The sequence below is a fragment of the Callorhinchus milii genome, unplaced genomic scaffold, assembly GCF_018977255.1.
Source record: "Callorhinchus milii isolate IMCB2004 unplaced genomic scaffold, IMCB_Cmil_1.0 Scaffold85, whole genome shotgun sequence".
Taxonomy (NCBI): domain Eukaryota; kingdom Metazoa; phylum Chordata; class Chondrichthyes; order Chimaeriformes; family Callorhinchidae; genus Callorhinchus; species Callorhinchus milii.
In genome coordinates this window covers 34,656-51,672 of record NW_024704826.1, presented here as the reverse complement: position 1 = coordinate 51,672, position 17,017 = coordinate 34,656, and the positions used below count along the sequence as shown (strand labels likewise).

Genomic DNA, 17,017 nt, shown 5'->3' with positions numbered 1-17,017 from the left:
CTGTGGTGTCTGGTGGCTGTGGTGTCTGGTGGCTGAGTTCCTGGCAGGTTACAGTTTCTGTAGGAATTTGAGCACCACATCTCGCAGCTTGGTGCGGAGAGGTTCGTTGTTGTCACAGATGATGTGCGTGGAATCCTCGTCGATCTGGATCAGGGTGTCCTCTGCCTGCAGGTGGATGATGTGGCCCTCAGGGGTGTCCTCAACCTTAATGTCTGCGATGCCATGCTGTGTGACAGGGAGCGGAGAGAGGGCACAGCTCAGCAGCAGCAATAACACAACCAACAGCAATTACATTTACATTTACACAGGGCCTTTCACATCGGGAGGACGTCCCAAGGCACAGGACAGGCAGTGATTTGGACCCGAGCTGGGGTTTGGGATCAGCAGGGGGGAGGCCAGGGAGGGTGGGGGGGGTAATAGGATGGGTGAAGACGCTTTCGAAGAGGAGGGTCTTGAGACGTGCCTTGCACCCTCTGCCTGCCTTTCTGCCCGTCTGTCTGTCTGTCTGTCCCTCACACCTGTCGCTCACACAGAGAAGACGGGGCAAGGAGCGTGTACACGAGGGTAGGGTTACTAATGGGCCACAATAAACCTCGGCAGGAAGGTGATGTGATGTAATATAATATCCAGTCCTGCGGTAGGAGAATGGAAAATCAATGGAACAATTTAAAGCAAATTGCAGCCTGGCTCAGTGGCAGCTCTCGTCAGCGAGTCAGAAGGTTGTGGGTTCAACCCCCACATCAGGACTTGGTAACGCTGACGCTCCAGTGCAGGGTTGGGGGATGTTGCATTGTCGGAGATGCCGTCCTTCGGATGAGAAGCCGAATTGAGCTCTCGTCTTGTTAAAGACGTTAAAGATCCCGCGGCTCTATTTGAAAAGAGAAGGGAGGTTCTCTCTCCCTGTGGCCTGGCCAACAATCCCCCAAATAAAATTGATCATTCATTTCATGGCTGTTTGCTGCGCACAATCCGGTTGTCACGTCCGCCTAAAAATATACAGTCACTAAACATCACAGTAGAAATTCTGTGAAGAGCCATCAGATGTCCCAACAACATGACAAGGCGCTGTATCAAATGCAGGATTTATTATTCTAATATAAACTACAACCTGCTAGCGACTAAGTAACAATTTGTTGATTAACAGCATTACTATGTAGTACACAGGAAACTATCAGCTATATATATTAACAAGATGTCCTCGGCTTAATCTGGTCCCAACAGGAGGCATCTGCAACCAGTAACAAAGAGATACTGTAATTGCATTTGATATAGTGACTTATCACATCATTGAGATGTCTGAAATGCCTCACAGAATAAACCGTAAAATGAGTCGAGTATGTATTTTGTCGGCAAAACGCAGCAGCCAATTGCACACAGTAGCTTTCCACAAACAGTTACGGATTGAGTGACCATATTATTGTTATTTTATTTATTATGAAGGGATTATTTCTCCCAGAAAGTGATCCGCCAAACAACTAATAACCGGGTTCCTATTTATTGCTGGGTAACACAGAGGCGTGTGGAGTAAGGAAACTTGCCTAAGGTTTTCACCCGCCTGGGAATCGAACCGGGGTCCTCTCGCTTGCGAGGCAAATATTCTAACCACTGAGCTACAGGACTCGACTAACTCTGTCTCTGTTGGTTAGATCCAATACTTCGCTGGTTTTGCTTCCACACACTTCACTAAAGCACCAGCCTGCAAACTCACAGTCACTACACTTCACAGTAATTCCCTGTTAGAGATGTGAATCAGTTGCAAGTAGTACTATTCGTAAGAGGATCTGCTAATCATCTTTCAATGTCCTGTGGGAACGACTGTGAGAGGAGGTAGGAACATACCCCGGGCTGAGAGACTTGGGCTGTTTTAATAATAATTCTTGCATTTGATACAGTGTCCTATCACGTCGGAAGCACATCTCAAAGCGCTCACAGGATTTACTGTGAAATGGAGTGACTGTGTATTTTGTGGGCGCTTTGTAAGGTCCCACAACAGCCACTAAGTGAATGGCCAATTTTATTTGGGGGACTGTTGGCCAGGAGAGTGAAAATCCCTTCTCTTTTCAAACAATGCCATGAGATCCTTAAACATCCACCTGAACAGGCAGACGGGGTCTGTGCTTAACATCTCATTTGCAGAACGGCAACACCTCCCCCCAGCACTGCCCTGGAGTGTCAGCTTAGACACTAATGTGTGATGATAAATCCCAATGTATGACGTGAACCCACAAACTTCTGACTCAGAAGTGAGAGTGCTACCACTGCGCCAGCCGTAACCAGAAGGCAAAGATTTTAGACGGCATCAGAGAGCTGTAGGGATTACAGAGTCAGTCACACACAGAGTGCACAACCACACGCGAACACCGATAGAGCCACAGGGACATACACACACACAACCACAGATACACACACATACAGAGCCACAGGGACACACACAACCATAGAGCCACAGGGAAACACACACAGTAAGCCACAGACACACACACGGTGCCCCACACACAACAACAACAAATTTCATTTGTATAGCACCTCTCATATCAGGAGGACACACACGCAGAGCGCCGTGGTGAGGGATGTGATAGCCTGTGATGTTGGTGTGAGGGGCAGGAGGTATTGAGGATCCCACAGGTACAGGCCACAGGGCTGCTCACCTTCTCCAGACTCTGCACAAACTGCTCGATGCTGATGGAGCCGCAGAGCAGTGGTTTGGGAGGTTTGAATTCCGGGGTGCACTCCATCACCCGTTTCCTCTTCTTCCCCGTTACAGGGGGCGCTGGCTTCGGCAGTGACTGAGGAGAAGATCAGCACGCGCGTCAGTCACCAACAGTAACACATCAACAATAATCATCCTTTTATTTGATATCGCACATTATTGCATGTCGTCGAGACGTCTCAAAGCCCTTCACAGGATTTACTGTGGGTGTATTTAGTTTGAAGCTATGACTACCATTTCCCTTCCACGTACCACCGTCTTTGTTTATGCCACTCAGTGTCAGGGCAGAGATCATTCCCAACCCTGTCAGTAACTAAAGACAGATTTGGAGGGCGTTTTATACCCACGTGATAATAATAATAATAATATTAATAATAAGAAGAATCCTTGCATTCGATAAAGCATCTTATCACGCTGTTGGGAAGTCTCAAAGCGCGACTGTCTGTGGGACACTACTGTCCACAATTGGTTGCCGTGTTTCTCCCACAAAATAGATAGTCAATTCACTTTCCAATATATTCTGCGAAGCGCTTTGAGATGTCTTGATGAAGCGATGAGACATTATATCAAATGCGAGAATTATTATTATGGAACCTACATAGAAAACAGTCACTACACTTGACAGTAATTCCTTGGGAAGCTGATTGAGGCATCACAATGTGATGAGAAGCCAGTTTTTGCTGTTTCTGTCCTGGTGTGACCAGGGCCTTCCGCCTGCTCTCACCTGTAGAACATGTTTGTTGTCCTTGGTCTGTAGCACGGCTGAGACTGTGGCCATGCAAACACCGGGCTTGATCTCAGAGGGCACCAGTGATTCAGCCAACTGTCAGGGAAGCACATTGTGCAAGTCATTACCTGGATTAAGAGCCATTTTACCCTTCCCCGTCCCCACCCATCCAACCTTTACCCCCACCCCGACCCTCACCCGACCCAACCAACATCCCATCCTACCAACCCACCCACTTAATCTGGAACTCTCTCCCCCAAAAGGCTGCGGATGGTGGATCTATTCACATTTTCAAGCCTGAGGTGGGTAGATATTTGTTAGTCAGGGTATCAAGGGATATGGGACAAAGGCACGTAATTGAAGTTGAGGTGCAGATCAGCCATGATCTCATAGAATGATGGGACAGGCTCGAGGGGCTGAATGGCCTCCTCCTGTTCCTATATTCCTACCCATCCAAGTAACCTACCCACTCATCTCATTAATGTACTGTATTGCATTCCATCCAATCTGTGTGGCATCAGTAACAATAGCTTGTTTTTATATAGTGTCCTCCATGCAGGGTAATGTCTCTGGGCTCTTTACAGGGATAGGGTTCAATGTCAAGTGGGATGGGGGGGTTTGGCATTAAACCCATTTAACGCGGCAGGATTTGAGGCAGACCTTTAAGACAGAAAGAGGGAGCGAGACAGAGTGGTGCGGGAGTTGCAGAGGTTAGAGACGCAGAAACACCCATGAAGTGAGCGACTAATTTTATCTGGAGTATTGTTGGCCAGGACACGGAGACAGAAACTCCCTTCACTTTTCAAATTATGTCATGGAATCTTTAACATCCATCTGAACAACAACAACAACAACAACAAGATTCCATTTATAAAGCGCCTTTCACATCAGGAGGACGTCCCAAGGCGCTGAACAGCCACAGTCAGGACCTCGGTTTAACGTCTCACTCGAAGGACGGCACCTCTGACAATGCACCGCTCCTCCAGCACTACACTGTAGCGTCAGTATAGACCATGAAGCACTGGCCAGTCTCTCCTCTCATCCCAGGTGACAAGACGCGGTCACTTACGTCACGCATGAGCTCGATCCTCTCGAAACGACGTTTGAAGGGGAGGGTGAGGACCTCTGCCCTGCGATAGGCCATGGCTGCCGGCTGACAGTCAATCATCAGGTCTGTGCGGTGGGACTGTGCTGGGGGGGGCTGTGTGTACTGCTCCGGGCACACAACGTGTAAGGGCTGGAGGGGAAACAAACACAAGTCACTAAACTGTGCCAAACACTCAAAATATTCATACAGTAAACCTCACGTAAGGAGGGCGTCTTCGAGCGCTTTACTCTAAAGTTAGTGGCTATGTACTTTGTGGGCAAAAGCAGAAGCCAATCTGTGCTCAGCAGTGCCCACAAACAGCCATGGAGTGAGTAACCAGTTTTACCTGGGCAATTGTTGGCCAGGACACCAGGAGAGAGAAACTACCTTCTCTTTACAAATTACACCAAAAATCTTTAGTGTCCATCTAAACAAGCAGATGGGCCCTCAGTTTAACATCTCATCCAGAGGACAGCACCTCTGACAATTCAGCACTGCATTGGACTGTCAGCTTAGACTATTTAAGTTCCATAATCTTCTGACTCAAAGGCGAGAGTACTACTAACTGAGCCAGGCTGATAACGATACACACTCAGCAAAGAGCCTCATTCACTCTCCCTACTTACCTGCACCTCCTTCAGTAACTTAGAAACTTGTATAAAGTTTAGTCGAGTGTCAATGGGACAGTAAACACACTTCATAGCCAGTGGCTGGTAAGGTGCCAATGCATCAAGGTAGGAGAAATCTGGCTCTGGAAAGGGGTGGAAGAGAGAACAAGATCAATTTAAGATGCCCAGCATGGAGCAAAGCAATACACTTTACGTAGCGCTGTCATGTGCGGAGGACATCTTAAAGTGCTTCATTTTTGGGGAGCAGCCGGGTGTCTGACACACGAGGAAACCTGTGGAGTGTGAATGTGCAGGAATGTGGAGTCCTGTAGCTCAGTGGTTAGGGCACTTGCCTCGCAAACGAGAAACCTGGGTTTGATTCCCTGCAGTGTGAAACCTTGGCCAAGTTTCCTTGCTCCACACGCCTGATAATAATCCCTCAAAAAAACAATAATAAATTGGTCACTTCAATCCATGACTGTTTGTGGGACGCTGCTGTGCGCAACTGTCTGCCATGTTTTAGCCCAGCTAAAACTGCATAGCTTCCCATTGCTGTTGCTATTGAGAGCACTGCCTGGCAAGGTTTCCCGCTGCTTGTCCAGTTTGGAGCACCCTACATTAGGGCTTTGGTTTGTAGGGTTAACAGGAGCTGAGCAATGTATTGGCGTATTGTGGATCTTCCAGGCTCAGGAACCGAATGAGAGACCGTTAGAGGGCTGGTGTGATTCCGATATTCCAGTACCAAACATGTCACCTTGGAGCCAGTTCATCTCCCACCCCCCCACCGGAGGATAAGCTACCTCACACAGCTGTGGGACGATACAGTTACTAGATTTGATAGTAAAGGCTGTGAAGTGTGTTGAAATGTTTCAGTGATGTAATAAGGTGCTGAAAACCATAAAGAGAAGGGTTCCTGTATGATCTGACCCCTGTGCTCTTGCTCTTGCCTGTGAAGATGATGGTGTTGAGGCTGGACTTGCCCCAGAGCTCCAGGAAGTGTACCACATCTCCGAAGCGTAGGGAGGGGTGGCCGGTGAACACCACACACGGCTGCTTGAAGTCGTTGCTGAAATCCCCATGGATGCTGGGGTAGTGCTTGAGCTTGTTGGTCTGGATTAGCTGTAGGAAAGGAAGCCGAGTTGAAAGGAAGCCGAGCAAGCAGCGTGAGATAGAGCCAGCAGGACACAGCGAGTCTGAGCTACTGAATATTTTACCCCTTCTCGCGCTCTCACTCTGTGTGCATCTCTCTCTGTCTCTCTCACTCTCACACTCACTGTGTGTTCTCTCACTCTGTCTCTCACTCTGTGTGTGTGTGTGTGTGTCACTCTGCGTGTATTTCTCTCTCACTCTGTATGTGTGAAACTATCTCTGAGTGCGTTTCTCTCTGTGTGTATGGTCTCTCTCTCTCTCACTTTTTGTATGTGTGTGTCTCTCTGCCGCGCTCTCACTCTGTGTGGGTGCGCGGGTGACTCTCTGTCACTCTGTGTGTGCGCGTGTGTGTGTGTCTCACGCTGTGTGCGTATCTCATACCCTGTATTGTTGGCGGTGCCATCCTTTGGATGGCGGGAACCGTACCATTTTGAATAGTGCCCTGGGATCTTTAACATCCACCTACCGTGAAGATCCCAAGCCACTGTTCTAAAACAGAAGGCAGTCTCTTCCTTTGCCAACAAAGCCTCGGATACAATTGGCCATTCACTTCATATATTTTATGGGCAAACGTAGCTGCCAATTTACACACAGCAACATTCCACCAACAGCCATGAAGCAAACACACACAGACAGACACACAACCAGCCATAGAGTAAACACACACACAAACAGCCGTAAAACAAACACCCACACAAATAGCCATGGAGTGAATGAGCAGTGTTATCTGGGGGATTGTTGGCCAGGACTGCACCACAGGAGCTTTACTGTCCACCTGAACAGGTAGACGGGACCTCTATTTAACATCTCATGTGAAGGATGGCACCTCTGACAATGCTTTGCTCCCCCAGTGCTGCACTGGAGTGTCGGCTTAGATTATATGAGTTCCGAACGTGAGGCTTCAACCCACGACCTTGTGACTCAGAGGAGATACTGCTACGGACTGAGCCAGGCTGACACTCTTCAATGGGAGAAGGCGCCTATAAAAAAGCAATGTCTTACCTCCGCGTGTGGGAATGGGGGTTCCGGCAGATAGACCTTTGATTGCTTATTGTGACAGAGCCTTGTGATGGAGGGAAAGAGGAGAAGAACAGGGCTATTAGCTCAGAGGTCACAAAATTAATGCCTATCGCCCCCTATTGTTAGACAATAAGACCTGCAGTTAGGTATTAATCTCTTGCAGAACAGCCATCACCATAGGATCTTATTCTGGTCAGTGAAGTGTCTGACACAGACCAAACCCATCACCAAGTACTCACACCAGACCGAGAGCTGCACATAAGTAGGTCACCAAGGCTTGGGGACCCCAGAGTGTGCGTCAGGGTAACTGTTGGAGTCTAACAGATAAAACTAAAACATAGCTTGTCATTGAGAGCACTGTCTGCCAAACTTTCCGCTGCTTCTTCAGCGAGGACCACCCTAAGTCCTGCTGATGAGTCAGGCTGGCTCCAGAAAGACTCTAACCTCTCCACTTCTCACCCCCTGAGCACAGTCTGAGTACGTGGAGCGTCCCCACCACCCCCATTTACCATTCTGCAAAGATCTGTGAAAATTCGAGTGAGCTGTTGGCAACAGGTGAGATGAAGTAGAAGGGGACGCTGGACAGGCCGGCGGAGTCGATGTACTGGTACAGACACTCCAGCAGGTCATAGATTACCCCTGAGGGGTAGCATGGAACCAGCACGTTCCCACCACTCCGGATGGTCACAGCTGAGGGAGGAGCAGAAGAGGGATTTGAATCAGTGTGGCTGTGAATTATAATGTGAACCCACATTGTTTAGTCTGACAACATCAAATATAACACTCAGTTCACTGAACAGCGCTGGACATAGAAACAGGAGGAGGTCATGCAGCCCCTCAAGCCTGTTCCACTAATCTATTAGACCATGGCTGATCTGGACCTCAAACTCCAATTACCCGCCTTTGCCCCATATCCCTTGATACCCTGACCTAACAAAAATCTGTCCAGCTCAGTCTTGAAGATGTGAATGGATCCAACATCCACAGCCTTTTGAGGGAGACAGTTCCAGATTTCCTCTACCCTTTGCATGAAAAAATACGTCCTGATTTCACTCCTAAAATTGCCTTGATTTTAAGATGATGCCCCTTGTTCTGGATTCCCCCACCAGAGGAAATAGTTCTCTGTAGCTGCCCTATCCTGTTATTATCTTAAACACCTCAATCAGATCACCCCTCAACCTTCTAAACTCAAGAGACCCCAGCACAACCCCACGGCCTGACCCTTCACATCTCGCCCCTCCCTAAGCCAGGGTTGACTCATTGAAACACCATCTTCTGGGTTCAATATCTCAGAACTGCCTTATAAAGTGCGAAAAGGACCTGGTCAAGGCTTGCTTTGAGACATTCTGCTGATGTGAAATGTTCTATAAGGTTATTATTGTCAGATCACTACCGACGCCACTTCTTAAATACTCTAAGAGTGAGAAGAACTGCTAACAATATTCTGTGTGAGCAAAATCTTTCTAACCTCTCTCCCTCCCTCCTTCCCTCCCTTAATTCTCCGCAGACCCCAGAGTCTGATTGCCACTTTAGATAAATAGTAAGTAACCCTTGTATCTAATACAGCATCTTTCATGTCAGGAAGGCAACTCTGAAAGCTTGACAGGATTTTACTGTGAAGCGTAATGACCGTAGTTTATAGGCAAACGCTGTACCCAATTTGTGCACAGCAATGCTGCACAGACAGCCATGAAGTGATGACTAATTTACTTGGGAAGATGGTTGGCCAGGAAACCAGGAGAGAAACTCCCTTCCCTTTTCAAGCCACAGGAGTGTTAATATCCACCTGAACAGGCAGACGCGACCTCAGTTTAACGTATGTTCCGAAAGGCATCTTCCACATCAAAGTGCTGCATTGCTCAGCCTGGACTGCGGGCTCATAGTCCCCAATTTGGGGCTTGAACCCACAACCTTCAGTCTCGGGGGCGAGTGTTAATAATAATAATCCTTGCATTTGATATAGCGCCTTATCATGTCATCGAGACGCCTCAAAACGCTTCACAGACTATACTGTAAAGTGAATTGATTGTATATTTTGTGGGTGAAACACGGAAGCCAATTGCACACAGCTGTATCCCACAAACAGTAGTGGATTGAGTGACCAATATATTATTGCCTCAGGTTTCGCCCTGCCCAGGAATCAAACCCAGGTCCTCTTGCTTGCGAGGCGAGCACACTAACCACTACTCTACAGGACTCCAGTGTTACCGACTGAGCCAGACTGATTATACTTCTGATTAAACTTGAGAAAGCTCAATGCCCTCCCCCATCCCCGTCACCTAAGTTACTGCAGAACTCCCCCAGCATGCCATCAGGGTTGGCGGTGGGAATCTGTGTTAGTCCGGTCAGGATTAGCACATCACTGTTCTTCAGTGATGTCTGTTCCATGGGCTGAAAGAAAAAAAAGAGACATTTTTCTCCCAGTTTATTAAATAGTCACCCTGCCCAGGAATCGAACCCAGGTTCTGTCACTGCGAGGCAAGTGCTCTAACCACTGAGCTACAGGACTCCATTATAACATGTGCCACGTACCTGGGGGTGGGTGGTGAGCAGGGAGGACCCCGACACGTAGGCCACTTTCTCATAGTGCGACTGGATGATCCAATTAGAGCTGCCCAGACAGTAGCCGGAGCTGAGTGGAGTAACCTGCACAGCCCCGAACAGCTCCTGACATCCCAGAGAGAGAACACAGTCAGCACTTCAACATGGTCCACGGTTTATTATCCTCTCTATCCTCCGGGGAGATCAGCGGGCTCTCCTTACTCCAACGTGATATGGTTTGGCCACAGAATGTCAGAGTCCAGTCAACCCTAATGTGGTCGTCGCTCAATGGAAAGGGGCGTGTGTCCGAGCTGTGGGCAGGAAGATGGTGGCAATGCCCTCACGCATTTCATGCTGAAATGTGTTCCCCACCAGGAAACTGGTACCTACCGTCCACCCAGTGAGGATCAAACCCACACTTGTCGGATGTCAAATTACTAACTAGTGACTGTTCTCTTTGGGGGTGGAGGTAAGTGGGGTCAGCTTACAGCTGATATGACTGTTGTTCTTGAGACAGAGGGGTCTACAGTATTCCAGGGCACTGCTGATGACAGCATAGCCTTGGAAGGGAAGACCAGTCACTCCCACTCAGCCCGTTAACCCTGCAAGCCAAACCCCTAAAGATAGGTTGGTCTTAACGTGGACTAGCATCGGGAAAGGTTGCCAGTGTTTGCAAAGGTAAGCCTTATAATAATAATAATCCTTGCATTTGATATAGCGCTTTTCACGTCGGGAGGACGTCCCAAAGCGCTTCACAGAACACACTGTAAAGTGAATTGACTGTATATTTGTGGGCGAACGCGGCAGCCAATTGCGCACAGCAATGTCCCACAAACAGTCGTGGATTGAAAATGACCAATTTAATATTGTTTTTGGTTTTGGAGGGATTATTATTAGGCTCTGTGTGGAGTAAGGAAACTTGCCCAAGGTTTCGCCCTCTGCCTGGAAATGAACTCAGATCTCTCGGTTGCAAAGCGAGTGCTCAAACCACTGAGCTACAGGACTCCACAGGACTCCATATGGTTATAGCCTGTAAAACTAAGAGTATACTAATGCACCCTCTGGGATACTAAGCCCTGGCTCTTGCCAACCTGAACCCAAACGTTGGAATTCTCTCCCTCAATCCCTCCGCCTTGCTCGATCCTTCCCCATTTTTAGATCACGCCTGAACATCTTCCTCTTTGACCACACCTACGGTCACCTCCCCATTTCCCTGGCTCGGGGTCAGGCTCCGCCACTTTTAAGCACTCCGAGATGCTACCCTGCATGAAGGGCGCTATGCAAGTTGGGATCAGGCAAGCAGGGTTTGCCCCTCAGGGGAGAGAGCGTGCTCCATTCCAGACGAAACCATACAGATGTGGAACTCTCAGTAAAGAATCTCAATAAAGAATCTATTAATTTGGAGAATCTTAAGCTTTTCTGTGTGTCAAACATTATAGAACCTTACAGAACAGAGGCCATTTGGCCCATCGTGCCTTTGTTGGTTCTTTGAAAGAGCTGCCGAGTCGTCCCACTCCCCCGCTTTTACCCCACAGCCCTGCAAAGTTTTCCTTTTTAAGTACCTATCTAAATCCCTTTTGAAAGCTACCATCAAATCGGCTTCCACCACCCTTTCAGGCAGTGCATTCCAGACCGTAACAATTCTCTGGGTAAAAAAAAATAGTCCTCTCGTCTCCCCCCTGGTTCTTTTGCGAATTAAATTAAATCTGTTCCCTTGGCTACTGAATCACTGGCCAGAGGAAATAGTTTCTCTACACTATCTACAGCTGAGCAAAACCTTGTGTGACAGAGGGAGTGAGGAACGAGCAGGAGGCCAGAGGTGGAGGAGAGGGAGGCAGGTACAACATGTGGACTTCCATCACAACATCAACATGAGTGACAGCCTGGGAGCTGGACATGTCAGTGTGTGTGAGCACCAGCACAGATCAGTGTGTGTGATACTGACATCAGCACAGATCAGTGTGTGTGAGCAGCAGCGCAGATCAGTGAGTGTGGTGAGCAGCAGGAGGGGAGTCAGACTTACTATTTTCTGGGAGTAGCCGACTAGCTGGACTTTGCTGAGGGCCAGGTTCACCTCCTGCAGCGAATAACAGCGTTTCCATGTGGTAACTTCCACCGCGTCCTTCAGGCCCCCAGGCAGCAGCCTGTCATAGCACAACAACAATAGTGTACATTTACACAGCACCCTTCACACGGGTAGGGTCTCAGAGTGCTGCACAGTAGCGGGGTTGGATGCCGAGCAAAAACAACTTGCATTTATATAGCGCCCCTCACGCAGGGTAGCATCCCAGAGCGCTTGACGCTGAGCCAGGGGGAGGTGACCGTAGGCACAGTCCAAGAGGAAGGTTTTCAGGCGCAACCTGAAGATGGCGAAGGAGGGGTTAAGGTGGTGGGGCACAGTGGCTGACCACGGTCTAAGAGGCATTGATCCCAGGCAGGCCAAGTTTCCTTACTCCAACGCAGGTCAGAGAGGTAAGGAGGTGCTCGGGCCTGAAGGGATTTGTGTGAGGGGGTGAGGATCTTGGTGTTGATACTCGGGGATGGTGAGCCAGTGGAACCTGGTGAGACATGTTGACTCCTGGGCAGAACAAAATAACCAAACATATTTAACCAAACCGAGCGATTAAAACGTATCCCTGCGTCACTCCGCACCGGAATAAAGCAGTGAAGTTTGTGGCTTTTTTAACCCACCCCTCGCCATACAGGGTACAAGAGCCACGTCATGAAGCTGATTTGCCCCCTACCCGTGTGAGTCGAAAAGACAACATTCTGAGTTCTCACACAGAGTCTCAACCAGGATTAACACTGTCGCCATTACCTGAGCATTTCCCGGGACTTCCAGTTGGTGGCTGCCTGTGCCTTGGGAACCCTCTCGATAAACTTCACCAGCTCTTCCATCAGCAGCCTGCAACAACAACACACTTACACAGGGCCACAGCGTATAACACATATCAGTATCTAACACCTTACACAAGGTCACACTGTACATTGGCTCAATGGTAGCGCTCTCACCCCCGAGTCAGAAGGTTGTGGGTATTTTGTGTGCGAAACGCGGCAGCCAATTGCGCACAGCAGTGTCCCACAAACAAAAACAGAAAAAGTGGCCAAATGGTTATTAATTTTTTTTTGAAGGGATTATTACCCCACGAAAACTGATCCATCATTCGACTGACAAGCGGGTTCCTAGTTACTGCTAGGTGAACAAACAGAGGCGTGTGGAGTAAGAAAACATGCCTGAAGTTTCGCCGCACATGGGAATCAAACTCGGGTCCTATCGCTTGGGACCACTGACCGTCAGGAATGCACACCAGGCTTTTTAATCAAATACACAATGTGAAAGGTGAGAGTAGTTAAGTAGGCGTGTGAGCTGCTTACCTGCCGATCTGCATGGTGGGCTCTGTGGCGTACACTGTGCCAGTGAAGCCCGTGTGCTCCGTGATGTAGGGCAAGGCCATCATACAATGGTAGTTCGATATGAGGATCACATCGACCGTGGACAGATCCAGCAGCTCAGTCTGCAGAGAAGGCAACAAACAACATCACCAGCTGCACTCATCAACCAACTCCCTACACCCCACTCTGGTCTCCTCGTTTCTCACTATCTTAGTTAGGTGTCACACTGGCTGTGTAAGTAGGGACTCTCACCTCAGAGTCGGACGATTGTGGGTTCAAGCCCCATGTTGGAACCTGGAGCTCACAGACTAGGCTGATGCTCCAGTGCAGGATAGGAGAGAGCTGCATGGTCACAGGTGCCAACTTTTAGCTGTGATGTTGAACTAAGGTCTCGTCTACACAGTCCCTACATTTCACAGTAAAAATCCTGGGAAATGGTTTCCCCCAGAAAGCCATCCAGTAAGTAGGGTTCCTTACTGCTAGGTAAACAGAGGTGTGGAGTAAGGAAACTTGCCCAGGAATCAACCCTGGGTCCTCTTGATTGCGAGGCAGGAGCTCTAACCAATACGCTACGGAGACTCCGAACTGATGGTCTGATTTATTCTTACCTCAGGCAGGCAGAACTCTGGGACAGAGTCAACAAACACCCGGCCAGCACATTCCTTCAGCTCCTGTAGAACATAAGCAGATCATTAGTTCCTATAGTACAAGTACAAATGCATGCGGTAAGAGAGTCGGCATTAACAGCACATGAGGTAGAATCATACACAATAAACAACAACAGCAACATCTCACATTTCAATAGAGCCCTTCACAGTGGGGTGGGGGAGGGGGGTGGTGTAATGGAGTGCTTTACAGTGGGGTGACCGTAGCTACGATCGCGAAGGCAAGTCATCAGGTGTGATTTGATGACGAGCAGAAAGGGATCAAGATACAGGGATTGAGACAGATTTGCTGGAGATTCAGGATATAGTGGCTGAAAGCACAACCCCCAATGGTGGAGCAGAGGAGATGAGGGATGTGCAGAAGACCCGAACCAGCTGAGCAAATGCAATACAACAGAGTAAAACACAAGTGAGAATATTATTCATAGCAACAGGAAGCTGTGAAGAACTAAACGGTCAGGACCGGACTCGATTCTCCGTCTCTTACCTTTTCCAGCACATTGTTCCCGTCTTTCAATATCCAGCCTGGGAGTTTAGACAGCCTTGGGCTGTAGGGAAAAGGAAGCACGTTTTAGTCCAGTTCAGATACTCGCCTACAAAATACACAGTCACTACACTTTACTGAGGAATCATACATTCATAGGGATGGTGTTGAATGCTGAGTTATGGGATGAGTGTAAACTCGATCGAAGAGATGGGTTTGTAGGTGGGATTAAAAGATAGATAAAGGTGGAGGGTGATATGGAGGGATAGGGAGAGGGAGCACAAGAAGGTAGGAGTGTAGTTCCTGAAAGTTCGGCCATCGTTGGTGGAGTGGACAGGCCGAATACCCTCCTCCTGTTCCTAAATTTCACCCACAAAATACAGTCATTCCACTTTAGAATATATTCTGTGAAGCGCTTTGAGACGTCTCAATGATAAGCCTCTACATCAAATGCAAGGATTATAAGTTGTGACTTACCTGTGCACAAGTGGGAGAGGAAGGAAGTGCAAGGCAGAGGTCATGTCCAGCCCGCAGTCCAACATGATCGTGGTTGACTTGAATTTGAGGACATTGCAAGGCAGTGTCGGGTGACCAGACAGGCAGTACTGAGAAAAACAAGGGTAAAACGTGGTTATTCTTATTATTAACAATAATATTGTTAATAATAATTCACATTTGAAATAGCATTGAAGCAACTCAAAGTTTTACAGTAATTATTGTTAACGGTAGTGATTTTGTAGGTAAACATAGCAGCCGATTCACAATCAGTAACAACAACAAAATTACATTTGTATAGTGCCTTTCACGTCGGGAGAATGTCCCAAGCAACTGACCAATTTTATCTGGAGGATTGTTGGCCAGGGCACCGGGAGGAGAACTTCCTTCCTATTCCAATGGTACCACGGGAGAGGGAAGGAGAGGTGTTCATAAGCACGATCAGAAAGGAAGGTCTTTAAGCGGGATTTGAAGGTGGGGAGGAAGGCGGATGGGAGAGATTGAGGAAGAGAGTTCTAGAATTTCAGGGCAAAGTGGCTGATGGTGGAACAGAGGGCACGAGGAACAAATAGGAAGTCAGTGACAGCCGAGCGGAGGCAGCAGGTGGTGGAGTGGGGGGTAAGCTGGTCGGATAGGTGGGGAGGTGCGCGGGAATGAAGTGACTTGAAAACGAGTGAGAAGATCTTGAAGTCGATCCGTTCGGTGATTGGGATCCAGTGGCACGGACTCTGGCGCGATGGGGGTGCAGAGTTCCGTGCGGGCGAGTATCTGGCGGCGGAGTTTTGAATTCCTTGGCTGTTAATAATAATAATAATAATAATCCTTGCATTTGATATAGCGCTTTTCACGTCGGGAGGACGTCCCAAAGCGCTTCACAGAACACACTGTAAAGTGAATTGACTGTATATTTGTGGGCGAACGCGGCAGCCAATTGCGCACAGCAATGTCCCACAAACAGTTGTGTGCGGCGGAGCCGGGGAGACCCGCGAGGAGGGCGTCGGAACAGTCCAGCCGAGAAGTGACAAAAGTCGTGGCCGGGGGTTTCCCGACGTGTCGGTGACGAGGGACGGACGAGGTGGGCAATGTAACCGAGGCGGGAAAAAAAGCGGTCCCGGTCAGGGAACGGATGTGTGTCAGGAAGGAAAGCTGGGGATCGACCCGGATGCCCCGAGGGGTGCGCGGGAGAGCCCGGGGAGGTTGAGGAGTTCAGACCCGCAGGAGGGAAGACGTGGACGGGAGCCAACGCGCGTGGCTTTCTCGTGGCTGACGTTCAAGTTGCAGGAAATTTGCGCTCATCCGGGCCTCGATTTCTGTCAGACAATCAGGACGGGACATCAGCGCACTGACCGCGCGTCGCAGCGGGAGGGAAGGTCCATTTGGGTGTCATCCTCATACACGTGGAAGTGAACCCCACATCGCCGAGAGGACGCGTGTCGATAAGGAAAGGAAGGAGGCCAATGGTGGAGAGAGAGAGAGAGAGAGAAAGGAAGAAAGAGAGAGAGAGAGAGAGAGAGAGAGAGAGAGAGAGAGAGAGAGAGAGAGAGAGAGAGAGAGGGAGAGAGAGAGAGAGAGAGAAAGAGAGAGAGAGAGAAGGGAAGAAAGAGAGAGAGGAGAAAGAGAGAGAGAAAGGAAGAAAGAGAAAGAGAGAGAGTGAAGGGAAGAAAGAGAGAGCGAAAGAGAGAGGGGAAGAAAGAGAAAGAGAGAGAGAAAGAGAGAGAGAAAGGAAGAGAGAGAGAGAGAGGAGACATCTCACCAGCTTCATCCTGACCCCCAGGCCGCACCGCCGCTGTTACTATGCCAACCGCAGGGCGAGGTCAGAGGTCAGAGGGCAGAGGCTGCCGGGAAGGAGAGAGGAGCAACGCGCAGGCCCAGCCGCGGTGCACGGCGGGAGATGCAGTCCGCCGTTGAGGCCGCGCGCGCGGTGTTTGTGTGTGTGTGTGCGTGTGTGAAGGCCGCGCATGCGCACTCCCGGTCCAAGATGTGCGCACGCGTGAGTGTGTCCGTGTGCGAATGAGGGGGAGAGAGGGGGGGAGGAACTACACTTCCCGTCGTGCTCGAGGTGGCGCGGCTGTGTGTCGGTGTTTTGCTTCCCCCCAAACCCACCGCTGTGTGTGTCGGTGTTTACCTTCCCCCCTGTG

The 17,017-nt window shown here is 49.2% G+C and overlaps 1 protein-coding gene across 1 annotated transcript; it reads right to left on the bottom strand.

Moving 5' to 3' along the window:
• LOC121851659 (integrator complex subunit 9) lies at positions 1–16,690 on the bottom strand. Its single transcript, XM_042345729.1, has 17 exons — positions 16,633–16,690; positions 14,862–14,989; positions 14,388–14,448; positions 13,844–13,906; positions 13,218–13,357; positions 12,661–12,747; positions 11,866–11,986; positions 9,834–9,968; positions 9,581–9,692; positions 7,811–7,991; positions 7,284–7,344; positions 6,080–6,251; positions 5,151–5,275; positions 4,507–4,674; positions 3,435–3,533; positions 2,649–2,786; positions 1–225 (listed from the first exon to the last, which is right to left on the bottom strand). Exons 1-17 carry the CDS (start codon positions 16,639–16,641, stop codon positions 49–51), a joined length of 1,977 nt encoding a protein of 658 aa, XP_042201663.1. The 5' UTR covers positions 16,642–16,690; the 3' UTR covers positions 1–48.
• Positions 16,691–17,017: the final 327 nt, after the last annotated feature.

Excerpts from the sequence above, each read along its gene's own strand:
- LOC121851659 (XM_042345729.1), bottom strand. Across the intron at positions 13,358-13,843 it reads CAGAGTTCTGCCTGCCTGAG|ACTGAGCTGCTGGATCTGTC; the intron begins GTAAGAATAAAT and ends CCTTCTCTGCAG. Across the intron at positions 7,345-7,810 it reads TCACAGATCTTTGCAGAATG|GCTCTGTCACAATAAGCAAT; the intron begins GTAAATGGGGGT and ends CTCCATCACAAG.